This window comes from Zonotrichia leucophrys, chromosome Z (assembly GCF_028769735.1).
Source record: "Zonotrichia leucophrys gambelii isolate GWCS_2022_RI chromosome Z, RI_Zleu_2.0, whole genome shotgun sequence".
Taxonomy (NCBI): domain Eukaryota; kingdom Metazoa; phylum Chordata; class Aves; order Passeriformes; family Passerellidae; genus Zonotrichia; species Zonotrichia leucophrys.
The window spans coordinates 7,967,138-7,993,420 of record NC_088200.1 but is presented as its reverse complement, the minus strand read 5'-3'; the positions used below and the strand labels follow the sequence as shown (position 1 = coordinate 7,993,420).

At 52.1% G+C, this 26,283-nt stretch overlaps 2 protein-coding genes across 3 annotated transcripts in view; one reads left to right on the top strand and one right to left on the bottom strand.

Moving 5' to 3' along the window:
• The first annotated feature begins 1,210 nt into the window (after positions 1-1,210).
• Positions 1,211-13,996, top strand: MYORG (myogenesis regulating glycosidase (putative)). 2 transcript variants are annotated; one of them, XM_064735861.1, is made up of 2 exons: positions 1,211-1,280; positions 8,178-13,996. In XM_064735861.1, exon 2 carries the CDS (start codon positions 8,303-8,305, stop codon positions 10,337-10,339), a length of 2,037 nt encoding a protein of 678 aa, XP_064591931.1. In that variant the 5' UTR covers positions 1,211-1,280; positions 8,178-8,302; the 3' UTR covers positions 10,340-13,996. The 2 variants fall into 2 exon arrangements, with proteins under 2 accessions (XP_064591931.1, XP_064591932.1); XM_064735862.1 differs by lacking the exon at positions 1,211-1,280 and adding an exon at positions 3,681-3,888.
• A 3,745-nt stretch (positions 13,997-17,741) lies between these two features.
• LOC135459410 (myogenesis-regulating glycosidase-like) overlaps positions 17,742-26,283 on the bottom strand; it is a 29,449-nt gene continuing 20,907 nt past the window's right edge. The window contains exon 3 of the mRNA XM_064735424.1: positions 17,742-20,133. Coding sequence (XP_064591494.1) covers positions 17,910-20,000 — 2,091 coding nt within the window. The 5' untranslated portion in view covers positions 20,001-20,133 and the 3' untranslated portion in view covers positions 17,742-17,909. The remainder of the gene's footprint in view (positions 20,134-26,283) is intronic.

Sequence of the window (26,283 nt, the reverse complement as noted above, 5' to 3'; positions counted from 1 at the left end):
CCCATATATGTCCCTATGCCTGAGCCTCAGAGAGAATTTTCTCAAAGTCTTCTCCACTGAGAAACAGGAATATTTTCCTCAATTGGCATGGGTCTGGTAATGAGAATTTTAAGAAATTGACCGTGCAAGAGAGAGTGGTGTTTGCAGGCAGGGAGACCCACTGGAAATGGCCTACTGAGATGGCAATGCCAGGATACATTAATTTATCTCAGAGGCTTACCTTGCCCCATGGCACCGGTGAAGGGCAAAGGTGGCCTTCCCTCAAAATTGGCTTGGGCAATTGTTCGCTCAGAGCCTGTCCCACAGTCTGGGGAAGTTCCTGGGAAGGGTGGAGAAACTCCATTGATTGCTAGTTTGGTGGGCACTTTAACAGCCCTTGCAGGCTGGTGCCCTCCCACCACGCACAAGCTGGAGACCAAGGAAGCGTGCAAGGGAAAGCTCTTGGAGCATAGTAACACAGCCAAAAATAGAAGCTGTCATTGACACCCGTGTTTGTCAGCTTCATGCTGGGCTGCTGAGGACGTGCTTGCTTTTGGCAAGTTGTCCAGGAGAAGCTGCCATCCATCTGGGATGCTGAGCACTGACACAGGCTAAATAAGGAGGGGTACTTTGAAAGCAGCACATAATTAATGAGGGCGTGAAATGTCCTTGTCTGACTACGATCTGAGAGCACAGTGCCAGGGGCAACGCCACCCTGCCCCTCCATGTGTGCTGCTGATCATAAATGCTCGGCACTGTGGTCCTTGCAGTGGGGGGATCCTTCAGCACAGAGCTCTCTGGGGACCCCCACTCCAGGGTGGCAGCCTGCAGTGCTTTGCCCACGCCAAGCAGTACCCCAATCCTCCTGGGAACAGGGACGCACCCTGAAACCCCATCCCTGGCTAAAACCATCCCGTGAAAAGCATGCCCCGGCCTAAAAGCATCCCATTGAGAAACCTGGACCGGCCCCAAATCATTCCATGAAAAGCACATCCCAGTCCCAAAGCATCTCATGAAAAGCCCATCCCGGCTCAAAAGCATCCCGGCACAGCCCTGCCAGCGCCAAACCCCGATCTCCCCAGCCCCGGGGGCACCCCCATTCCCTCGCAGCCCCGCACATCCCCAGCAGGTCCAGCCCCAACTCCGGGCCGAACTACATCTCCCATCGGGGAGCGCCGGCCCGGGGGCCGGTCCGGGGCGGGAGCCGGGGCGGGGCGGGCAGCGCCCAACCCCGGAACCGCGCTCAGCCCCGAGCCCGGAGCCCCCGGGCCGGCGGACCCGGCCATGGCCCGGCGGTGCCGGTGAGTGAGCGGCGCCCGGGGCCGCGCTCGGGGCGGGGGCTCCAGCCCGGCCTGGGGGGTGCGGGCGGAGGCGGGCGAGGGGTGCCCCGAGCGCAGACCCCGGGCTGCGGCATCGGCGGTGGCTCGGGAAGGGCCGCGGGGAGCGGGGTGCGGGTGCTGAGCTTTGCCCGGAGCCCGGCGCATTCCGCCGTGCCGGGACCGTGCGGGCTCCGTGATGGGTGCGAGCCTGGCCGCCCGGAGAGGATGAGCGGAGCCGGGAGACGCGTCCTCGGCACCTCTTACAAAGTGTAGCTTCAACTTCTGCCGCTTGATAAGATGTTGGCAGTGAAAAGTTTGCAGATGGGTATAGGCAGCTCAATGTGCTCTGTGCTGGGTTGGGTTTGGAGTGGGTTTGGGGACAGCTCCGCTGTCACTGGCCATGGCAAGGAGCAGCCAAAGCTGTCAGAAAGCAGAAATGCTTCTTCTTCTTTTCCTCCCTTACCACCTTGGGATACTCTTGATGCAAATACCTGGCACAGCAGACACCTACAGCCCAGCAGAGAGTGACGCTTGTGGGGTTGTGTCTGCCTGGCTGGATCTGGCCATGGAAGAGCTGCGAGGGAGCACTTAAAAGGATTGGTAACTGTGTTTGGGCCAAGGTTGTCCAGCGTCCCCAACTGTTGGATATGGATTCAAATTCCGGGACCTGCGTCAACAGCCCAACATCGTGAGCCATCCACAGCTCTCCAGAGCTGCCAGTGCCTGGAGTTTCATGGTGGCTCGATGGCTGGAAAATCGGCAGGGCTGTGCCAGAGGGATGTACTTAGGTTTCCATTTCTCCCCCATATCGTGTTGTAGCAATTGGATGTTGGGTGGGCTCAGGTTTCAGCCTGCATCAGCATCCGAAATGCTGAGCACTCCCGAAGGGCTGAGTCAGCTCTTTGAAGAATCTGTGCGACAAATGGGGCACTAGGTTCCACTTGTGGGGTGGGAGGAGAGAGATGAGCAGTGAGATTGACACCCAGTTCAGGGAGAGGCTGTTGGAGTGATGGGGTGGTCAATGGCACACATCTGGTACCAGCCAGAGATGGGCTGGGGGCAACAGACAGTGGCAAAGACACCAAAATCTTTGTGGCAGTGTATCTTAAACGGCAAAAGTGGCAAATAAAATAAGCTAATAGCACCAGTATTTGGTGTTCTGCTTTTGCCGCTGTTGGGCACAAGATCTGATGGCCCTGCAGGTGCTGAGGAGCCGACTGCTGGACACAGGGTTACTCCATAGACCACAATTTCAGAGCCCGGCTCCCTCCCTCCAGCTCCCCCAGAGCCTGTGGGACTTCTCCAAGATGGACAGGGACACGTTCTTAAAGGGAGAGCCCTGGAGCTTTCTGTCTCTCATGCCCAATGTGCTTTGATACAAGTGGTCCAGAAGGACTCATTTTGTTTTAAAGTCTCCACAAATTCTTTGTGGCTCAGATAAATTCAGGCTCCCTGATGTGCCTCCAGGCAGGGAAAAGAAAAAGCCTCTGGTCATGATTTAGTCATGAGACAAAATCACCATGAGCTGTGTGCAGGGTTAAAGTGAAAACCCAGCCTCTTAAACTTCATCTTGGTAATTAGCACGGGGTGAAGAACAAAGAAAGAGGATTTTGTAAAGGGAAATTGTCAGGAGTGTTAAATATTAAGTTGTCTGCTGCCAGAATTGGATCCCAGTGGATGCTTTGTATTCATGGTTGAATACTGGATGAGGTGACTAAATGGGTTTGGAGCATCACTTGACACTGAAAACTTTAAAGGACAAAACTGGGCTGCAAAGTCACGATTCCTGTAATAAAGGTGAGTGTATTAAAGGCTGGGCAGGGCTGATGCCACAGCTTCAGCTCCTCTTGCAGACAGCGCGACGTGCTGGCAGCCTGTCTGCACTTTGCAGATGAGCTCTTTATTCACATGGCCACTTTGGATTTGGGGTTTATCCTCCAAGTGCCCAGTGCTGTTTAATCCTATCTTAAAAACCAGCCAGCAACAGTGGGGCAGCTTGTTTCTTTTCACACAAGTCAGCCTCATTATTCCTCCGGATCATGACTCTGCTTAAAATCTCAAGATTTGGGGGAGAAAACAAAAACCACCCCAAACCCTCTATTGGGCTGGGTTTTTTGGTTTTGTTTTTTTTTTTTTTTTTTTTCCCCGTTTTGCTTTCTAACTGTGGTGCTCCTGTGAGTGCAGGGAGGGGACGCTCCTGTGCCGGCCCTTCCCGCTCACCTGGCGGGGAGGTGAGATGCCCGCCCGCATCGCGGCTCTCCGGCAGCCGGAGCGGGTGGGAGCAGCGCCCGTGTGCGGCCGCCCCTCCTGCTCCTCCTGGCACGCCCGGCCGAGGGCTGGCTGCTCACGCATCCGTCACGGAGCTGAGCAAACACGGCGGTGGCGGTGGCGGTGACGCGCCGGTCCCCTCCCTCCTCCTGCCCGCGGGCACCCGGAGCGCCCGGCTCCGAGCCCCGGAGCGCCCCGAGCCACGGAGAGGACGGAGCTGCCGGGGCCGCGGAGAGGCAGCGCTGCTCCTCTCTTATGGGCTTAAAAAGACATCTGTGGTGGAGCCACGCGCGGGCAGGGATCCCCAGGAAGCCATGGCCAGGTAAGAGCGGGGGCACCGTGCCCCGGAGGGATGAGGTGCCTCCTGCATGGGCCTCCAGCAGCTGAGGAATTCAGGGGGGAATTTGCAGCAGCCCTGACAGCAAGGATCTGTCACTTTGCAGGAGGTGCAGGGAGTCCCCCCCATGTGCAGGAACCCCTCAGGCCAGGCAGTGTGTCCATCCCTGCTCTGGCCACAGCAAGGACAGGGAAGGTGAGGGGTCCTCTGGGGCACCGTGTTCTCCTGGCTGTCCCTGCAAAGGCAGAGCTGCTGCCCTGGCTCAGGGGCTGGGTGTCTGTGCCACAGGCATGCCCCCCGAGATGGCCTGAGTACTGCAGGGATAAACACAGACCCCCAGGGTGATCCAGCTTAGTATTTGGGGGAATCCACAGGGTTAGGGGAGAATCAGTGCCTTTGATCCATATGGAATCGGGGTGTGTGAGGAGCAGCCCTGTGCCCTGTGCCAGTGTTGTCACCAAGGTGCCCCGACTTGTCCCGCCTGCTCCCATCAGCACCAAGCGGGAGGAGCAGTGATTTCACCCTATTTGACTCCAAAAAGCCCTCCAGAGAACTCTAGAGCTCTGCTGCAGAGCCCTCCACGGGAAATTAAGCCCCCAGGACGGGCTTGTTTGTCCCCTGTGTCGGGCGTGCAAAGTCCCTTTGTCAGGGCAGGTTCCCTGCAGGCAGTTCCAGACTGGGCACGTGGAGGCTCTTTTTGCTCCCACAGCTTTTTTGCAGAGAAGGCGTTTCTCCCTTTACTTGCTGTCCTCATTCCCTGCTCTTGCGTGGGGTTGGAGATGCCTCCTGTAAAATCTGCAGTGTTTCTGTACTATTTCCTGAGCTCGACTCTTGCCAAGATGTTTGGGGAGGAGGCGGCAGCACCTTGCAGTGGAATAGGGAGGGTTTCCTGGCATCCCAGCGTGGGAAATGGGTGTGTGTCCCCAGCAGGAGCTTGGCCCCCAGCGTGGTTCGGACCTGACCCTGCCAGGGCAATAGAGATCAGTTGTATGTTATTGACCCTCTTTAAATGAATGTCCTAATTGCAGAGTGGCTGGGGTTAGTGGTGCTGTGGGTCTCGCAGCCCGCGGTTAGCAGTGGTGTTGGTAAAAATAGAAGCGGTCAAAAAATGGATTTTTATTTTTACTCCATAAAGTGTGTCCTGCTCAGATGTTTTGCTTTCATCTCGAGTTGAGGCAAGGCAACTCACTGCTTCCACAGAACACAGAGAAAAAGCTTTGTTTTGGGTCAGCTCCGGCGCAGCAAGCTGCAAACATGCTGTTTGACTTTGACACTCTCCCTTCTCGTTTTCTTTTTTTTGTTTGTTTTTTTGAGGAGTTAAAGGTCGCCACAATGTCATCTTGGAGCAAAATAACACGTTAGCATTACACAAAAAAAAAAATATTTGTTGAAACAGGCAGTGCATGAGCAGGCACCTCTGCGGGCTGCAGCTTGTGAGTGAGAGGCAGAAGGCGTCTCCAGGGATCCTGGGAGACTTAGCTTTCACCTGGGACAGAGCCAAATCTCCCACTGGAAAATGGGAGACTCTGCTAACAAGGCAAAAAATACAGAGCAGAGACCAAGATTGTTTTTGGAGACCTCCTTCACCCATCACTGTGCAGGGTGATGCCTGCAAACACCGTTCTCAGCATCTTTGTTGAAATGGTGTCCAAGTGGGCAGTGTCCATCAGCAGCCACAGGGTCTGACCCTGGCCCAGCCACAGCAGTCAGGGCAGGATTAAATCCACCAGCTCGGTCATCCAGCTTGCACATCCCTCTGAGGCAGGTCGGTGTCCAAGGGACTCAAGAGGCTGCAAAACCTTTCTTAAAAAACACTATTTCTCTACTGACAGTGGCAGTGATGGCTCCCTCATGTGTGCCATGAGCTCCAGTCCATGGTGGGGGGGAGGGAAAGAAAGAAACAGCCAAAAATAGAGCAGCTTCGAAGAAGTTCATAAATAATAAACCAGCTTCCTGAAAGGGAGATAAAAATCCAGAAACTCCTTGAAGCCCTCGGAGCTGCTGTCAATTTTAGATGGAGCCACAGCAGCAGTATCAGATATTTCTTGGGCTTAAAGCCCTAAATGAGAATTGGCAAAGAAAACACTATTTTACCCTATTTTTTTGTAAAGAAGATGTGAAAACTTAAAAAAATTTATTTTCCAAAATAATTTGCAAGTCCTGCTTGGTAGAGGGTGCATTTTATTTTTTCCCACCTTGAGCTTTGCAGTCCTTAGATAAGGCACGAGTGAGACACAGGTGTGCCTTCAGAGTACAGGTATTTGTTTTCATCTCTCTCTCTCTCTGGCATCCCCAAACCTGCCAGTGTTGAGGGTGAGGGCTTGTTTGGGCTCAGCCTACCTGTCTGTATTTCCAGAAGCATCCTGCTGCTTTGTGGCTTCACTCAGCTTCGCTAGTTTTGGTCAAGGTCCTTCTACTTCACCTTAAAGCCAAGGAAGAGTTGAGGCAGGGATGGAGGTTTATCCCAAATGCAGCCTCATTCCACCATCACCTCCTCCCTGCCTTTATTGCCCAATTTTGGCTGGGCTCAGCTGGCCTTGCATCACAGATACAGTGTGGGTGAGAGCCCCATTGCTGTGCTGGGAGGCAGGATCCAGCTGGGTGACACAGTTGGAGTGGCTGGAGCTGTCCCCATCCCGTGACTGAGCTCCCTGCTGGCAAGTGAGGCCTCTGTGGGAGTTGGCTGTGGGACAAGTTGTTTAACTAAACCTATCGCCTGTTCAGGCTAATCACTTCCTAATGCCTCTATAATCCCATTTAAAGCAACTGGCTGTCTAGAAAGTTACTGACTCCCTGGGGAAGGTTAGAATGACCCATCTGGCCACACAAAAAGTTCCCCCAACTGCAAGGTCTTGTCCAATACATGCTTCGAGGTGGGTATAAACACAGAATGTGTTGTCTAGCCTGTGCACAGATGCTGCCATGGTTTTATGTATGGCCATCCCTGTAGTGGAGCAATAAAGCTTAGGTGGCATTCAGGACCTCTTTCTGCTTTACTTTTCTTTTCTTGGGGAGAAAGGTCTATTGAGGCACAGGATCCACTTATTCTGGATTGCCATGCCTGTGGCAGGGAGAGAGTTCTGTAATTCATTTTGAATCTTTTTCTTCTTTTTTGTTAGGAAGAAGACCAACCTTGTTAGATTGAATCTCTACAGCTGATTTCATTTGTGCCCAAAAAGAGGGGGTTTTCCCTCTGGTTTGCCCACAGCCTGCAGCTTTACAGCCCCAGAGCTTGGGGAGGAGGTGGCTGTGTTTGCTGGCACCAGGCAGATACCAGGCAGCTGCTCTGCAGCTTTGCAGCTCCTCTCCCTCCCCTGCTCCTCCTGCAGCTGTGTTTGTTTCTCGCTCTCCCATGTCCTTACTTTACTTTTCCCCCCTGGATCCCGGCGTTATGCTTGGCGGAGCCCAGCCAGGCCCTGGCCAAGGAAAAGCCATTAGGCTCTTGGCACAGCCCACTTCCCGGGGGCCGGGCAGGGGGAGTGGGCTGGAGCTGAAACACAGCTGAAACACAGTCCCTTGCTGGATGGAGGGACGGCCCTTTGGGCCCACTGCTCACTTCCTACAAGGTTAGCGTTTCTTCCAGAAAAGCTGGAAGTCCTTTTCCACCCAGAACGGCTGTAAAGCTCTGAGCACATGGCAGGAGCCAGCCATTCTGTGCTACTTACTGCATCCCTTACATGCACCCCAAAACCAAACGTGAGCCACTTGTACCCCAACCCCATTTGGCTCTCTGTGAGCTGTGGAGAAGCAGGGATTTACTCACCTCCAGTGCAAAGCATCACCCAAGTGAAGCAGTTGGGACATGCTTGGGACAAGAAAGGGATGTTGCTGCAGATGAATTAAGTCTGCCAGGGAGGCAATATGATTAAAATTAGGATTGGCTGCATGGAATTCATCACATGGTGTCTTTTATAGCTCTCAGTTATCCATTTCTCTTAAAGACACTCTCAGTGGGCTGATCTGGCTCCTGTTCAGCCTCCTACTGCCACTCAGTCTCCACTCCTGACTCACTGAAGGTGTTCCCAACAACAAAAAGCCATTAAATATGGGAATGATGGGTCCTTGTTGCCCTAGGGTTATTCCCCTTGTTGGGCTCAGGCTGTTCTCTGCTTGTGTTGTCTTGCCTGGAGAAATTGGAGATGATGTCTGGTACTTGGAACACAGCTCCTGGCAAGTCACAGATGGGCACAGGAGGCCGGGGGGAGCAAGTGCATGACACGCTGTCCCTTGATTCAGAGGTTCTCTCAGACTAATTATATCCTCTCCTTTTTCAGAGATGGGTGTTCTGGGGCACGGTGGAGGTGGGAGCTCTCCTAACAATCCAGTGTCTTCTCCTGACAAGCCCAGGCGTGCTTCATTCCCACTCTGCTGCAGAAACCTCTAGGGAAAGGGCAGCACCATGTACACCTTCCTGCCGGAGAACTTCACGCCGGTGAAGCAGAAGCCCTCCAAGGAGCTGAGGCCCATGCTGGGCGCCATCCTGCTGGGCCTCATGCTGTTCATCGCTGCGGTGGTGGCCTGGTGCTACTACACGGTGTCCCTGCGGAAGGCGGAGCGGCTCAAGACGGAGCTGATGGACCTGCGGGCGGACGGCTTCGTCATCCGCAACCAGCACGGCGAGGTGGTGTTCCGGCTGGCCTTCCGCTCGGGCAGCCTGGACCTGGAGTCGTGCTCCAAGGAGGGCGAGATCCTGAGCTGCTCGCGCTCCAGCCGGGGCCCGCTCAACTTCTTCATCCAGACGGTGAAGCCCAAGGACACGGTGATGTGCTACCGCGTGCGCTGGGAGGAGCTGGCGGCCGGCCCGGCCGTGGAGCACACCATGTTCTGGGAGGACGCCCACTGGTACGGGGGCTCGGAGATGAGCATCCAGCACTGGCCCATCCGCCTGGCCGGCTACCAGGAGCCCGTGCCCTACGTCACCAGCGACGTCTACTCCTTCCGCGACAGCTTTGGCGGCATCCTCGAGCGCTACTGGCTCTCCTCCAAGGCGGCGGCCATCAAGATCAACGACTCCGTGCCCTTCCACCTGGGCTTCAACGCCACCGAGCGCGCCCTCTTCTTCCAGGCCCGCTACAAGGACTCGCCCTACAAGCCCCCGCCGGGCCAGCAGCCCTTCCCCGAGCTCAGCTACCGCGTCTGCGTGGGCTCCGACATCACCTCCATCCACAAGTACATGGTGCGCAGGTACTTCAACAAGCCCTCCAAGATCCCTGCTGAGAACGCCTTCCGCTACCCCATATGGTCCACGTGGGCCCTCTACAAGAATGATATTGACCAGGATAAACTCTTGCGATTTGCTGAAAAGATCAAGAAATACCATTTTAACTGCAGCCACATAGAGATTGATGACATGTACACCCAGGCCTACGGAGACTTTGACTTTGACCCTGTCAAGTTCCCCAATGTAACAGAGATGTTTGCAAAGCTGAGGGAAGATGGCTTTAAGGTCACTCTGTGGACTCACCCTTTCATAAACTACAATTCCTCCAATTTTGGTGTGGGGATTGAGCGTCAGCTGTTCATCAAGGAGCCCTCAGGGCGGCTGCCGGCCATGGTGGAGTGGTGGAACGGCATTGGGGCCATCCTGGACTTCACCAACCCAGCAGCGCGTGACTGGTTCCAGAGCCACCTGCGCCAGCTGCGGCACAAGTACGGCATCTCGTCCTTCAAGTTTGACGCGGGCGAGACCAGCTACCTGCCCAAGCAGTTCAGCACCTTCCGCCCGCTGTCGGACCCCAGCATCTGGTCCCGGCGCTACACCGAGATGGCCATCCCCTTCTACGAGCTGGCCGAGGTACGCGTGGGCTACCAGTCCCAGAACATCTCCTGCTTCTTCCGCATCATTGACCGCGACTCTGTCTGGGGCTACGAGCTGGGCCTCAAGTCCCTCATCCCCACTGTCCTCACCATCAGCATGCTGGGCTACCCCTTCATATCTGCTGACATGATAGGAGGTAATTTCTTCCCCAATAAAACCAGTGGGGCGGTGGAGATCCCCAACCGGGAGCTGTATGTGCGCTGGCTGGAGCTGTCGGCCTTCATGCCCTCCATGCAGTTCTCCATCCCGCCGTGGCTCTACGACAAGGAGGTGGTGGAGATCGCCCAGAAGTTCACGCAGCTCCACGAGTCCCTGGTGGCCCCGCTGCTGCTGGAGCTGGCGGGGGAGGTCACCGACACGGGCGACCCCATCATCCGCCCCATCTGGTGGATCTCGCCCCGCGACGAGGCCACTCACCGCATCGACTCCCAGTTCCTCATCGGGGACACCCTGATGGTGGCTCCTGTGCTGGAGATGGGCAAGCAGGAGCGCGATGTCTACCTGCCAGCGGGCAAGTGGCGCAGCTACAAGGGGGAGCTGTTTGAGAAGACCCCGGTGCTGCTCACCGACTATCCCGTTGACCTGGACGAAGTTGCCTATTTCCTCTGGGTTTCCTAACAGGCTTCTTAATCAGCTTTGGAATAACCATGCCTTACCTAGGACTTTCTAACAAATAATAACTCTAATTGCACATTTCATTTGAGACTGGGGTGGAGGAAGGGAACTAAATCGACTTCACTGTTCTTGGGGATAATTTTTTTTTTATTTGGGGATTGGTCTTCATTTTTTTAATTTGGGTCTGGTGTTAGGCTCTGATGGGATTACAGTAGGCAGCAATTTATCTGTATAGGTCAGAAAGGAGTTGTCAGTCTGTCTGCAGACACGTGGTAAACCCATTACCTTTACAGTTCTCAAGGATTTCAGGAGTTGGAAGTTGCTTAATGCCAGTGGGGAGCATTCCTAGTCTTGTGGGAGCACCTGGCACTGGCTGTGGGGGTGTGTGCTGTGGGAGGATTGCTACAGCACAGCCTGCCGTAAGTTTTTTAATATGGCAAATATATTCAAATGGATATTTTTAAGAGCATAAAGCAAAATAGAGTTACATATATATAAATATATATATACACTCCTTTTTCTCCCCCTTTTTGCCTGGCATGGTGCTGGACTAACAGTTGCCTCATTCTCCTGCTTTCCAGGGTACCAGGCAGGCCAGGTAACTCAAGTGGTGTCCACGTGTTTTAACTGAATGGGTCGCTTATTTCCCACTGGGACAGCTGCATCCCACCTGCTCACCCATTTGACTTCCTCTACAAGGCTCTTGCCCGTGTGTTTTGCCCAGCGCATCAACATTGCCTTTGCTGGAGCAGCACCGCCTCTACCAGCATGTCCCATTTTTTAAAGCACTTACAGCCCCACTTGGTTACGTGATTATCCTGCTGATTCCATCCTTTTTGGTTTTTAGGGACAGATGAGGTTTGTTGCTGGCAGAAGGGCTGCCTGGAGCAAAGCTGTCCCCAGACACTGCATGGGCACAGCGGGTTCCCGCGCGCGGCACGTGCCCTGGGCTGGCAGCGCCGTTTGCCGATAGCCTGTGGGTGGGAACCACCATCTCTGCTAACTGATGGCTCTGTGCCAGCGCCTGTTCTCACTGCACCCACGGAAATGTTCTCATCTAACACGAAGTTAAGCTAATACCCATCTCAGGTCGCCGTTAGAGGTGATAATTTTGTTGAGGGTTTTCCTGAGTCAGCCCTGCTCTCTCCCTGGGAGAGTCCTGGGGAGCTTTCTCTGGCAATGTTGTGTTGCTGGGGGTGGGATTGCTGTCAGAGGCTCCCAGAGGGCATGTGGGGTGATGTCATCCTGCACCCCAGGTCCCCAGCAGCTGTGTCTTTGGCAGATTTCCCATTTGGTTTTGTATGGGAAAATGCATTTACAGAGACCCGAGGCAGGGCCAACAGGATTGAAGTCTTCCTGACAGCAAGAATTCCCAGCTCTGTCCCAGTTGGAACATGTGTCAACCCCTGAATTTTTAATGAGCTTTGGTAGAATTGAATTGTGACAGCTGGGAAGGGTTGGGCACCTTGCCCAGGCTACAGGCAGCCAGGGACAGCTCAGCATCTGTGGGGCTTCTGCTGGAATTGTGTCTGGGCTGGGCATGGATCTGGCACGAGTCAGCCATGCAGGGAGATGGTGCATATTTTGGGTAGGGTTGGGTGTCATGAGGATCTTTCTCAAAGCCCATCTCCAGCCACAGAGCTTTCCAGGAGGCAGAAAATGAGATGCATTAAGCTTGAGGGTTGTGATAGGGTGCAGGAGGATAAATTTCAGTGTTAGGGGCAAAATCTGAAGTGCTTTTGTAGTTAGGAAGTGAGGAAGTCTGGTTTCATGGACTCCCGTAACACCTGAATCTGCTCTGTATAATTTAATCCCAAAGTGAGATGTAGGGGAGCCTTACAGGTCCCTGGCCAGCTGGAGCACAAGCGTTTCCTGAAGCCTGTTTGTTTCTCAGGCTTTTAATTCTGAAGGACTCACATTTCCTCTCTGCCACAGGTGCAGATAATGGTGATGTTACAAGTTACAGACACCCTCTGGCAAGGAATTAATCCTGGAACCTCAGTGTCACTCATCGGGGCACTAGCAGGACTTGGCCCTTGCTTGCAGGGTGATGTTGAAGTTGAGGAGATGAGTCTGGCCAAAGCCTTTAAGAAGGGCCAAGTGTGGAGGGAGCTTCTGCAGCCCTAGAAATGCATGAAGACCAAGCTTTGAGGGGCTCCAGCTCTTCCCTTTCAACCTTTGCTCATTAAATAATACTTGTCATGCCTTGACATGGGAGTCATTATGATGCCTTAAGAGGCTACCTAGAACAGAGGCTAGACAGTATTAAAGGAATAGCTATTTATTAGAAAGGCCTTCAAAGGATACACTTTGGATACACAAAGGGCCTGGCCGTGGCTCCAGCCAAGATAAACGACAGGTCATGAGTTTTTACACTTTTATAAGTTTTGATCCATTTCCATATTGGAGTTAATTGTCCCATTACAGCTTCAGGGTGTGAAGTCCCGTCCTCCCAGTTTGCCCTCCTCAGTTGTCTGTTTATACTTTGTGGGCCTGAATGCAATGGTGTCCTTGGTTCTCAGGCTGGAAAAGGATTGTTTTGTCTGACCAAACTGTGATGAGAACTTGCTAACACTTTATATGCAGTTCAGAGTTATATACTAATGCAGTACAGAATCTGGAAAATATGAAAGCTAAAACTTAAGGTGTCAGTTAGGTGGAGGAGATGTTACACAGCTCAGCTGCCAGTGCAGAATTGGGATTCTTGGCACAGGACTTCATGGGAAGGATCCTGGCATGACCATGAGATACTGTCTTCTCTTCCCCTGGTTCTGTGCCACTCACCATGTGCATCACTCATGAGGAATGAGGCTGTGTGAAGAGAAACACAGCATCCCTGTTAGTATCCTCCTACTATTAAAATGATGGGTGCAGCCAGATGAGTGCCTTCAATCTCCTTGCAGTGGTTTCAGGCACTGTCAGGAAGGTCATGGAGGAAATTCTCCATTAGACACACTGTCTTCTTTCCCCTCCCCTGAAAAAGAAATGATTTTATTAACAAAGTTATCATTTTCTTTTATTTAATTATATCAATGAATGGGTAAGATTATAGAATATCCTTATTTTTCTAAATGCTGTAATTAGGGCACAAGTGGACTTGGCTGTTCAGTGGTCCAGCAAGGAGAAAGGTAAAGCTGCTGAGAGGACTATGAGCTGATGTTGGAGACAGCCTCAGCAGTGCTGCCTTAAGCTGTCTCACAGGCTTCTAGATGGCCTTTCCATCCAACTTTTTACCAAAACCACTGTTTCTAACACTATGCTGTAGCACTGCAGGACTTGAGGATCTCTCAGACCTTGCAGACCAGAAGCTCTGCATGGATACCTTGCTGCTAGGGATATTTCTCTGATTTATGCCATGGGTCACAGGCCAAAGCTGGGTTTAGCTTGTCTCAAGAAGCCAAGAAAAAGCCCCAAACAAGGTCTGGGACTTGGATTCAGCCTTTTCACACATGATGCTTATGTGATTGAATTTTGAAGCTTGCACTGTTGTGAATCAGGTTTTCTGGATGCTTGTGTTTGTACATGCTGTCCTCTGTCAGACTGTAATGCTGGTGGGTCTGTTTTTAACCACTTTTCTAATTGCTAATTGGTATGAACTGTAACATGAATCACCTTGATTGAGATAAAATTTTGGAAAACAAAAAGAAGTTTAACTATGTCCATTTTTACCAAGTTGGTGGGGCTGGTGGTTCAGGGACATTTGGGTCTTTTCTTACCCTGGTCTTCAGTAAATCAGGGTGGAAATTGTTGTTTTATTTAAAGCTTGCAGCCTGCAGTTTTTAGGTATATTTTAAAAGGAAAAACTGGCAGTAACTTCACTCTTGTTTGCCACGGTGGCAGAGAATCCCACTGGATTGAGGATTGTCCTGCCTTAGGTCCTGAGAGTAGCTGTGCCTCAGGGCTGGCCAGGAAAAGCCGTGTCCAGGTGGACCCCAATGTTGTGTCAGCCCCAAGGAGTGGGGGCCATACCCACCTTTAGGGTCATGGCCCTATTTCTACTGACATTCACCCCCAAAAAGGTTTATCAACACTGAGTCTGGGGATTTGCTAGTCCATGCTGCTCTCAAAGAACACACACTTCAAGAATGTAGGGGATGAGCAAGAGGAGCCTGTTCTCAGCTTCCGTTGGGCTCTCCAGAAGGTCCTTCTGACTGTCCCCACTGTCCCTATGGTTCCCTTTTCCAGATGGCATTGACAGCAAGGACGTGGATGGAGTAGATGTTTGTGGCTATGGGAAGGCCAGGAATGGAACATGTGAGACTCATTTAGGAGCCTGCCTTGCCCCACATCACCCTCTTTGCCCCAAATAATGTTTTTCATTCCCTTTCCATTGTCACCACACAAACCATAGCTGCCTTATGCCATTGGGCATCACTAGCAGTGGCCAACCCATATAGCATGGCTTGAGGGTTGAGAGGGACTTCACTTCCCTCCTTTTGCAATAAAAGACATTTTCCAAATGCTTTTCCTTTTACTTCCTCCTTGGGTGTAAGTGCCATCCATACACTTGGCTGATGACCACATGGGGGATGAAGCTGGCACTGCTGAAGACCTTCAGGCAAGCTGACAACTTAGAGACCTCACAGCCTTGCAGGAGATCCTCAGTGATACAGAAGTCCTCCTAGAATTGGAGCTTTGGGTCTGAGTTTGATTTACATCCTCACAAAACCTGGTGCTGTGTGTAGACTGCGTGTCTGAGGCTCACAGTGGACATGGGGACAGCGAGTGGGGTCAGCTCTGTGCTCGGTCTCAGCTATATGGCAGTGCTTGAAGACTCATCCACAGCTGTGCATTGCACAGGGAGGAGTGTTAGTGGCAAAATCCAAACCCCAGAGGAGCTATAGCAGGAGCCCAATTTGTTGCAAACTGGATTTCAAGGAGGTGCCTGTGGGTGATAGCAGAGCAGTGGCTGCTGGCCCAGGAGACCTGAGCTGTGAGCATGTCCACGCCTGCCTGAAATCACAGCTTTGATTAAAAATAAGAAAAAGCCAACAGGCAGGCAGAGCCCGAGGCTGGGCGTGACTGTGGTGAAAGGACAAACTGACAGCAGCAGAGCTCCTTTGGGCACATGGCCAGGCTGGTAGCCTCAGAAAAAAGCACAGCCTCCTCAATCCAGGCAGGAGCTGCCAGCCTGCAGATCCCTTGTGCCAGGAGAGCCATGAAGATGGTTTGTGCTGACACAAAACCCCAGAGGCCAAGTAGAGAAAAACAGATTATTTGTTTGGGTTTTTTGTTTTGCCTGTAGGGCTGGGTGTTTTTCAGCTCAGCAGTCATCAAAGAGGGCAGTAAACTTCCCCTGCCAAAAAACAGGCAGCCTGTGGTGAGCCAGGTTCTGTAGGAGAGTCTCATGTCACCAGCACCTCCTGCAAAGAGCATGTGCACAGCACTGGGAGTGGAAAAAATCAACCAGGACTGAAGCTTAGCAAGGCAAACAAGATGTCCCTCCAACAGCACACATCCCCTATGTGGCAGGGGCGTGGAGAGGTGGCTGTGGTGCCACCTGCCCACAGGATGCCTCCAGCACCTGTCCCCTGTGGCTTCCTGTGGCTCAGCTGGGCAGCAGGGAAAGCACTGAGGGACAGATTGGAAGGGGATGGGGGGGACATTTTTGCAGCCATGGGACCAGACATCCCATATCACCCCCAGGGTTTGAAGGAAGTCTCAGTGTTGTCTGTTTTTCTCCCCATCAGCCTGGGGTGCAGGTGGGTGCAGAGCTGTGTGCGTGCCGAGCGCATGGATCACAGGGGCAGAGGTACTGTATGAGGGTGATGGAGTCTGGCTCTCTCCTCTCTCAGCACTGTGGGCATGAGCTTTGCAGAAAAGTTTTTTTTAGTGCAGGAACAACAGGCAGAGGAATTTTGCTGGGCCGCCCTGGGACCCTCTGGTTCCCCCAAGACGAATATGGGGAACCATTTGGAGCTTTGTGGCCGCAAATGTAGAAACACTTTCTCAGACTTGGGGGAGTGCCACATTGGAAACTACCTGGAAGAAAGCCCATGGTAAGGATTCAGTGGTGTCCTGTTAACCCTGAGCTCAACTGCCAGACTGAACATTGCTTTCCCTTTCACATCCCTGCATCAAGGCTGGTTTTTCCTCTCCACTGGCACCCCAGCTATAGCATTACTGCAATTCCAGCTGCTTTCAGGGGCATCTAAAAGATGTTCTGGCTCATCCCACTTGGCACTGCTGTTGTGTCCACGCAGGGTCCTCATGGCACAAAGGACCTACTGATGGATAACAGGTTTTAGCCAGTTTTGGATCTGCTTACTCTGGGCACCTGTTTGGTGCTCTCAACTGAGTACAATGTTCTCCAGACCCATTTTGTTTAATTTTGTATGGAGCAGCCCATGGGCAAACCCCTAAAAAACAAAGCTTTCTCTTGCCTGGGGCTACACACAACTTCACCTCCCAGGTGCCCACTGGAAGTGTGCTGGAGCCAGCAAAGTGATCTGTCTCTCATTTTGGGAAGGCACATTGCAGCCCAGAGACCCTTGAACTCTCTTAAACTTCTTAGTCGTGTCAACCTAAAATTTCTTGTTGCTTAAAAACAGCAGGAAACATTGGACCAAGAGTGGAAAGTGTTTCACAGCTAGCCTGGTTACCCCAAGCCTTCAGGAGCTGCTGGGACACCTTCATTCTGGAGAGATCACTTCTGTGATGGGCGGAAGGATACAGAAGGATCCACCTGTCATGGACAGGGATCTCCATTAACACAGGATGGGAAAACATCCTCAATGGGGAAACTGAGGCAGCCTGGTACTCAGGCTGGTTTGTTAATTGTCTGAACTCTCTGAGGAGGCCATATTCTCTCCTGGCACCTGACAGATTACACCTTTGTCCTAAACATGGTCCTAAAACACACATGGAGCCGACTGTGTATAAACTTCTGCATGACTTGGTACTAGGATTTAATCTTGACTGCCATGAGATATCACCACATTTTATAGGCTTACCTGAACACAGGCCATGGACATGGTTCTCAGTAATTTATAAAAGGGGGAAAACAGCTGCCACAGCACTAGCAAGTGCTGTAGATTTCTTGCTGCTCAGATAGTTCAGGCCATGGGATAAGCAGGATGCAAAATGAGTGCCTTCCTCTTCAGGATAACCACAGACTGCTTTTTGTAAAAAAACAAAGTACTTTGCTGCAGCTGCCTCTTTCACTAAGCACATGATATTTTCAATGTCCCAGGGGATCATCTATGAAACTGGGTAACAAAGAAGACCATGTAATTGCCTTTAGACAGAGGAAGCGTGCACGGCAGTTCTTGGTGGGAAAAGATTATGAGCAGAGACTGTGTTTCTGTCCATTACACTTGTAACAATGCAGTAACAAAGACACCCATCCAATACATTTTAATAAATTATTGTAGAACAATTGCCACACAGAACAGAGGTCTCAGCGTTTCCTTCAAATTGCACTCTGAAATATTGCTGCATTAGAAATTATGAAAATTCCCATTTTAATATTAAAACACATTATTAAAGCTATACTAGTGGCTTTAATAATGGGTTTACATTATTAAAGCCGCTAATAAACTAATCACCAATTGCACAGCTGAAGAGGAGCCTGTTAGGAAACCCAGAGGAAATAGGCAACTTCGTCCAGGTCAACGGGATAGTCGGTGAGCAGCACTGGGGTCTTCTCAAACAGCTCCCCCTTGTAGCTGCGCCACTTGCCCGCTGGCAGGTAGACATCGCGCTCCTGCTTGCCCATCTCCAGCACAGGAGCCACCATCAGGGTGTCCCCGATGAGGAACTGGGAGTCGATGCGGTGAGTGGCCTCGTCGCGGGGCGAGATCCACCAGATGGGGCGGATGATGGGGTCGCCCGTGTCGGTGACCTCCCCCGCCAGCTCCAGCAGCAGCGGGGCCACCAGGGACTCGTGGAGCTGCGTGAACTTCTGGGCGATCTCCACCACCTCCTTGTCGTAGAGCCACGGCGGGATGGAGAACTGCATGGAGGGCATGAAGGCCGACAGCTCCAGCCAGCGCACGTACAGCTCCCGATTGGGGATCTCCACCGCCCCCTCTGTCTTGTTGGGGAGGAAGTTGCCTCCAATCATATCTGGCAGTACAAAGGGGTAGCCCAGCATGCTGATGGTGAGGACGGTGGGGATGAGGGACTTGAGGCCCAGCTCGTAGCCCCAGACAGAGTCGCGGTCAATGATGCGGAAGAAGCAGGAGATGTTCTGGGACTGGTAGCCCACGCGTACCTCGGCCAGCTCGTAGAAGGGGATGGCCATCTCCGTGTAGCGCCGGGACCAGATGCTGGGGTCCGACAGCGGGCGGAAGGTGCTGAACTGCTTGGGCAGGTAGCTGGTCTCGCCCGCGTCAAACTTGAAGGACGAGATGCCGTACTTGTGCCGCAGCTGGCGCAGGTGGCTCTGGAACCAGTCACGCGCTGCTGGGTTGGTGAAGTCCAGGATGGCCCCAATGCCGTTCCACCACTCCACCATGGCCGGCAGCCGCCCCGAGGGCTCCTTGATGAACAGCTGACGCTCAATCCCCACACCAAAATTGGGCGAATCTACATGTATAAACGGATGAATCCACAGAGTGACCTTAAAGCCATCTTCCCTCAGCTTTGCAAACATCTCTGTTACATTGGGGAACTTGACAGGGTCGAAGTCAAAGTCTCCATAGGCCTGGGTGTACATGTCATCAATCTCTATGTGGCTGCAGTTAAAATGGTACTTCTTAATGTCTCTTGCAAAATTTAGAACTTTATCCTGGTTTATGTCTTTTTTGTAGAGGGCCCACGTGGACCATATGGGGTAGCGGAAGGCGTTCTCAGCAGGGATCTTGGAGGGCTTGTTGAAGTACCTGCGCACCATGTACTTGTGGATGGAGGTGATGTCGGAGCCCACGCAGACGCGGTAGCTGAGCTCGGGGAAGGGCTGCTGGCCCGGTGGGGGCTTGTAGGGCGAGTCCTTGTAGCGGGCCTGGAAGAAGAGGGCGCGCTCGGTGGCGTTGAAGCCCAGGTGGAAGGGCACGGAGTCGTTGATCTTGATGGCCGCCGCCTTGGAGGAGAGCCAGTAGCGCTCGAGGATGCCGCCAAAGCTGTCGCGGAAGGAGTAGACGTCGCTGGTGACGTAGGGCACGGGCTCCTGGTAGCCGGCCAGGCGGATGGGCCAGTGCTGGATGCTCATCTCCGAGCCCCCGTACCAGTGGGCGTCCTCCCAGAACATGGTGTGCTCCACGGCCGGGCCGGCCGCCAGCTCCTCCCAGCGCACGCGGTAGCACATCACCGTGTCCTTGGGCTTCACCGTCTGGATGAAGAAGTTGAGCGGGCCCCGGCTGGAGCGCGAGCAGCTCAGGATCTCGCCCTCCTTGGAGCACGACTCCAGGTCCAGGCTGCCCGAGCGGAAGGCCAGCCGGAACACCACCTCGCCGTGCTGGTTGCGGATGACGAAGCCGTCCGCCCGCAGGTCCATCAGCTCCGTCTTGAGCCGCTCCGCCTTCCGCAGGGACACCGTGTAGTAGCACCAGGCCACCACCGCAGCGATGAACAGCATGAGGCCCAGCAGGATGGCGCCCAGCATGGGCCTCAGCTCCTTGGAGGGCTTCACTGGTGTTACATTGTCAGTCAAGTGCCCTTCTTTGGCACCCTCCTTTGGAAAGTTTCCATGTTTTCCCAAGCGGTGGGTAATGTGAGCGTCCATTATCCCTTTGCAGCCTCAACACCTGGTTAGCAACTTTGTTGCTGAATCCTTTTACTCCAGCTGGTGAAGAGAAAATCCTAGATGTTGCATGAAGCTATTCTCAGTGTCCTTTCCAAAGCTTGGCTGCTCACACCTGCAATGGTTTTTCATAAAACAGAGAGTCATAAACACCAAAAAACCCAATTAAATCTTGCTGAGGGCTGCAGCTCCTCTGCTCTGTCCGCAGCCTCCCTGCCCTCTGTCTCTGGCTCATTTTGCTCTGCAGTGGCAGCCTGCTCACTGGCAGCTGTGTTGAGCTTTTTTGGAGCATGTCTGTGCCAGGATTCCTTGACCCTCTCTTGGCTGCAACCTCGCTCTGTCCCACAGAGCAAGGATGAAGGGATGAAAGTCAGACTAGAGCCTGGAGGGGCCAGGGCAAGGGGCTGGTGCCTGAGCATACAAGCTGGACATCACAGGCTGATCTGTGTTTACATTAATTATGAGCCCTGCTGGATTTCCTCTCCTGCCCACAACCTCCTTGCAGACGGCAGGGAGAAATGCTGCGCTGAATTTTCCATCCCCCTCCTGCTGCTCCCCACCACACTCCCAGGGATGCAGCTGGCAAAAGATGTTTTATCTCCCTGCACTCTGCTCCTTCCCTGAACTGCATGGGGATGTGGGGGTGTGGAGATGTGTTTTTTCTTTCCCTTCAACTGCCTGCCGTGCTACCTATTCCAAAGCCATCACCTCAGGAAAGCCCCTCTGGCTCTTGCAGGGGAAAAAGGGAATCTTCCACTACATCTCTGTCTCTGTTTTTTTATTATCATTCAGTTCTCCTAATTTATTACAACTCGGTAGCTGCTGGGCTTATGCCAGGCAAGATGCTCTACTACAATGGAACTGGAAGATGTTTTGGTACACAGTATGAGGATAGGTGTATTAAATTGAAGTTGTTGCAAGACCAGGACTACATCAAAACCTTGTTTTGCTGAGAAATGCACAGAAGGTGACGTGTTCCAGCTGCATCAAGCATCACCAAGCCAGTTAATGCAGCACAGCTGATTATCTATTGCCAACAATAACACAGGCAGGAGAAACTGAGGCAGTGCATTCTGTGCAACCAGGTTGTGGCTCCCCTGACTCCTTCCTGGGGTCTGTGTGATCTGACAGGATGAAAACTTGCAGGAGCAGCCTATATGGAGAGAGGGGAAAGGAGCCAGCTTGCTCATCTGATCTGTGCCCAGCAATAAAAGGCTGGATGTATTTACCCGTGTCACTATGACATCGGTGTCTAAATATATGGAGATGATAAGCCACCCAGGGAGCCATTAAAAATGCCAGAGGTCAACACATTTTGGATCGATCACAGCAGACCCCAAACCACCCAAATTAACTGCCTGGTTAGTTTTTGGAGTATGTTCTTGGGATGAGAGAGACTTAGCTGAGAAAAAGAGTTGGAGTGGATAAAAGTGTTCTCAGGCAAGCCCTGGCCGGGGCAGGAGGGTAAGAAAAGGAAGGTTATTGCTGCCCCAAAGAGATGGTGATCCAGGACAGGGGTGGTTTTGGGGAGCAGGTTGGATTACACATGCTCAGGGTACTCTGCCAGCCCCAAAGTGCTCAGGGCTGGCAGCCTCCCAGTGCTGGCCTGGCTCCTGACACGGCTCTGCAGCTCCTGCCCGGGTGGTTTCCAGTGAAACCCTCGTGTTTTTGCAAAACAACATTTTCACTTTGAAGGTGTTATTGTGTGCTGGGTCAGTCCTCAGTTGCGGACTGAGGAGCTTTCTTCCTCTTCTTCCTTCCTCCTTTCACTGTCCCAGCAGCCTGGGGACAGGACTTCCCTTTAAGACAAATTGCACAATTTTCCAGGGTGAAAAAATAAGAAATGGAAAGAGAAGGTTTTCTTCTTTTTTTTTTCTTTCTTTTTTCTTCTGTCTTTTTTTTTTCTTTTTTATCTTTCTTTTTCCTTTTTTTTTTTTTTTTAATATTGAGCAACACATTAAGAACCCCAAAATATGTGGACAACATGACTCAAAAATCTGTCCAAGAATAAAGGATGTGAGGGAAGTTTGCAAGCTTTCTATGCAGTGATTTGACTCCCAGTGAGTTGCTTTAAATCCCTTGATTTCCCTAGGAGCATAAAAATCTTATTCAAGCAAGCTGGAACTCCTGAGCCAAGCCATCCTGTCTCCAGGGTTTTTTGGGTTTTCCTCACTCCTTTTATGTTGTGGGATGCCATATATATACCCCAGCCCTTCCCCTCACAGAGAAGAGATGAGATGTGAGTGGTCAATGGGGACAGCAGACACTGGCGCTTCTGAAGGCAGCAGAGGATGAAATTGGGATTCCTAGCATAGATTCCACCAGGGTAGAAGAGCTTCTGAAGCTGCACTCCCATCCTTTAAAGCTTATGTCTCCAGAAAGCATTAAACATCTGCTGGCCTAGCTGTCAGCCTGAGTGATGCCCAGGGCTGATGAGAAGTACTTTTGCTAAGGGATGCACAGAGGTGATCCAGAGCCCAGATCCAGCCCTATCCCTGCTCCATCCATGGGGTTATGGCATCACAGAGACCCTTGCCTGGGACTATTTAGCTGGTCCTTGCCGAGCCTCTGTGCTCTGGTGAGTGCTTTGTTAATTTGTTAACCCCCCAGAGTGCAAGTGCTCCCAAGGCAGGCTCTGCTGAATTCTCCCACAGTGCCCTGGAAGCCAGATGTCCCCGGGACACCAGCACTGCTGTGTTATATTTGGGCTGCTTTATCAGGTGATAATCAGGTATGGATCTGGGCCTGTCTGTCGCCCAGGCTGAAAGAAGCCAGGATTCCTCACCCCAAGGATCTTAGCAGCACCTAGCATGCACAGATTAAACATTGACATAGCTGCGATAAGCTGAAAATGAGCCAGGACTTTAGACCCTCTTATAGCTAAACGGGAACTTCAAGGGTTTCAAGTGACAAAACACAAACCAGCCAGCTCAAAGGGCAGCTGCATACCTAAACCCCTTATGCACTGACCCTCAGAGTCTCCTTCCCCCAGACCAAATTTATGCCTAGAACCTCCCCCAGTCTCCTGACACCTCTGTCACAAAGTTTGTCAGGCCTCTATTCAGGAATCACAGCTATGTTATTCCTGAATCCTCAGATTTTCAGCATTCTGACTCTGAGGCTGCCTCAGTTGGTGCTAAGAGCACCAAGATCATGATTTTGATCCCTGTATGGGCCACACACTTAAGAATTGGACTAAAAGATGATCACTGTGGGTCCCCTCCAACTCAAAATATTCTGTGATTCTGTATATGTTTACCTTCCTGGTGGTTCAGGGAGAGCATCACTCTTTAAAGACCCCATCTGGAAACAATTCTTCCTTTAAACAGAACAGCAGTTTTCTATATTGAAGTTCCTTTTACAGGTTATCAAACACTTAGTCACTATCAGGTGCTTTTAGGGAGATTATACAACATGTCCTAGCAGAAAGAGCCACAGGTAGCTAAACATAATAAGCCATAAACAAACTACCGCCCTGTCAAATGCTGCAAGAACTGATTAATCATTTACCAAGCCCTTTTAGACTGTTTAAAATGGACCTTTTTCACAGAAAAGTCATGCAAAGTAGAAAGCAGTTCCCATTAGCTCTCATTTCCCGCAGCAACTTGACAAATAAGGGTGGTGTATGGGGGATTTATTGACAATAAAGGGACTCAGGGAGAGGTTTGCTCACCATTTTTTTCTGTGCATATAGATGGGGTGAGAAAAGAGGAATCTGCTGCCTCTGCAGCTGAGGAGGGAGAGCCAAGGTTATTGCATGAGCTGCCACAGATTAGCTGCAAGCCCGACAAGGCTTAGCCCAAGGTGGAATGGCTCGGGGTGGCTGCAGAGGGTGAAGTGACATTGCTCTGCTCCAGTCTGTGTGGAGCAGGTAGGGGCAACAAAATCTCTGCCAGCAGCACACAGTGCTTACAGAACACCTGCAGCAGCACGAGCAGGTGGAGAGAAAGGACACAGTCAGAGCCTGTCCCTCAGAGCGGTGCGGGATCCTGCTCCACCTGGAAATACACTCATGTCCTGGAGCAGGGAGGATACAGCCCTAACGCTGAGTGCATCTCTCACCCCATGTCTGGGCCTTTAGATGTGCCCAATAGCTCCAGGGAAGGATGGGATGACTCCCTCACTGCTTCAGCCCTTGGCCCATGGGGATCTCACTCAGATCCTTGGGCTGGAGCAGCAGTTTGTTCATATTAACCCCATGCCAGCCACAGAGCCCAACCATCTATGAAACCTGTGGCTGTACCCTGCACATGGAGAGACCTTCACCAGCTCACACCACCAGACAACTCTGAGCAGGCCTGTTTCTGGAAACCATCCTGATTTGGGGGACTCTGCCCTGCTCCCCATGGTTCCTGATGCCTGGGGGGTTTTTGTCCCACCTCAGTGTGAAGGTGGCTGCACAGACATTGCTGGGTTCTGCCTGTACAGAGTGCTGCTGCAAAGCTGATTACCCTGTGCAAGCCTGACAGTGTCATAAACCCTTGGAGCCTTGCAAAGCCAGCTCAGGTCTGGAGCAGTAACATTACCTGAGGTTTTTCCTAATCCAGAGCATTCCAGTCCCTCAGTACTGGGGAAAAAAAGTAGAGTTTACTGCACAGGTCTTTCATTCCTAATTGCTACGGGAACAGGATCTGGAAGATCCATTCCTGTCTTCTTGTTCAAACTCCTCCTCTGAAGCTGGCAGAAAAAAAGCCTTGTAAAATCAACTTTTTTCCCTGTTCCAGGTCTCTCTCTGATGCCTCAAGATGCTCACAGTGTCCATGCACTGCTCCCAGCTGCCAGCAGTGGCCACAGCATCCCTCTGCAGTCTGGGAGCTGCTCTGCCCATATCCTTGGGAAGGAGCTCCATCTGCCGAGCCAGTGGCCCAGGCTGAAACCCAGGGACCACTGCCAGGCCTGTCCCGGGCTGTGGGATGAATGGTCATCATCTCCCGGGTGGCACCGAGCTCATCAGACCCTATTTACCAGGATCAGTGCTCGTGAGGAGCTCCAGGGGGATTTTGAGGTGCCTTCCCCTCAAACAAACCAAGCAAAGCACAGGTGAGGGCAGAAAAGGTCCTTGTGTGCCACAGCTGCAACCATGTGAGCAGTCTGGGAGACTGTGGAAATACAGGAAAATGGGGGAAAAAAAGGGTGCTGTCATCTCAGTCTGCTTTGAATGAAGTCAGCGGTCTGAGCTCATGCCAGGTGAAGGAATGAGCCAGGTACTCACCCAGAGCTCAGCTGGGCTTTCTCCCACTTAGACCCAGGCTCAGCTGGCAGCTCCTCTGAGAGACAAAGCTCCTGGGAGCTGCCTGCAATAGCAAAGAGATAAAGAGGCTCAATTCTGGAAGGCTTTTCTTGGAGGGGAACTGCTCTTGCTTGCTATTTTCTTGTGACAATGAGTCAGAGCTGCCATGAGGGCAGGACCAGGTGGGCCCTTGAGGGATGCTTCAGGCCCTCTATGGGTGAAGCCAAGTGCCTGCCAGGGTGAGGGGTCCTGGGCAATGCAGCTCCTGCCTGCACCTGTGGGACTTTTGTGGAATTATGCTCCCACAGTGGGAGATGAGGCTCTCAGACAGGCTGAGTGCATCTGCTCTGGGCTCCCCACAGACTCAGTCTGCTGCTCAGTCTGCTGTTACTTTATCCCAGACCAGCTCCACTTCTCAGCCATGGGAGTACTTTGGCATGTATAAATTTCTTTTTCCTTCTGCACTCCTTCTTGGAGATACAGGGTCTTTACTGTAGTTATTTTCCTAAACATCTGATGCCATTTGATCTCTATGATCAAAGGTTCCAATGCAGGGAAAACCTGCCAAAGGCCAGAGAGCTGAAAAGAAAGCCAATGAGCATTTCCACCTTGCCCAAAGTATGCTACCTTTGAAGAGAGGAGGATTTCACCTCTAAAATACTGAACAAACTCCCCAGAACCCCAGTCCTCCTCACTCTGCAGATACAGCGTGAATTTTGCCATTTATTTTCTGGGATAACACTAAGGGTAAAGAATTGAGCTCAGATTTTAAGCCTCTTCCTGGTGTCTCCAGTTCAGGCTACAAGGCTGGGGTGAAAGTGTAACAGGTTGTGCTGTCCCGGAGCATCCCAACAGGTTTAGGGCTAGCAAAATATTTGTCTCCACTACCTCTGCCAGCTGGAAAGCAGTGCCTGTCCCACACCAGACAGGGCTGCACTTGGTGTGTGGTCAGTGACCCCTGTGTGTGAAGGTGTGGTGGCCAGCACCGCACCACAATCTGGAGATGAACTTTCACTTGATCATTACTTCACTCTG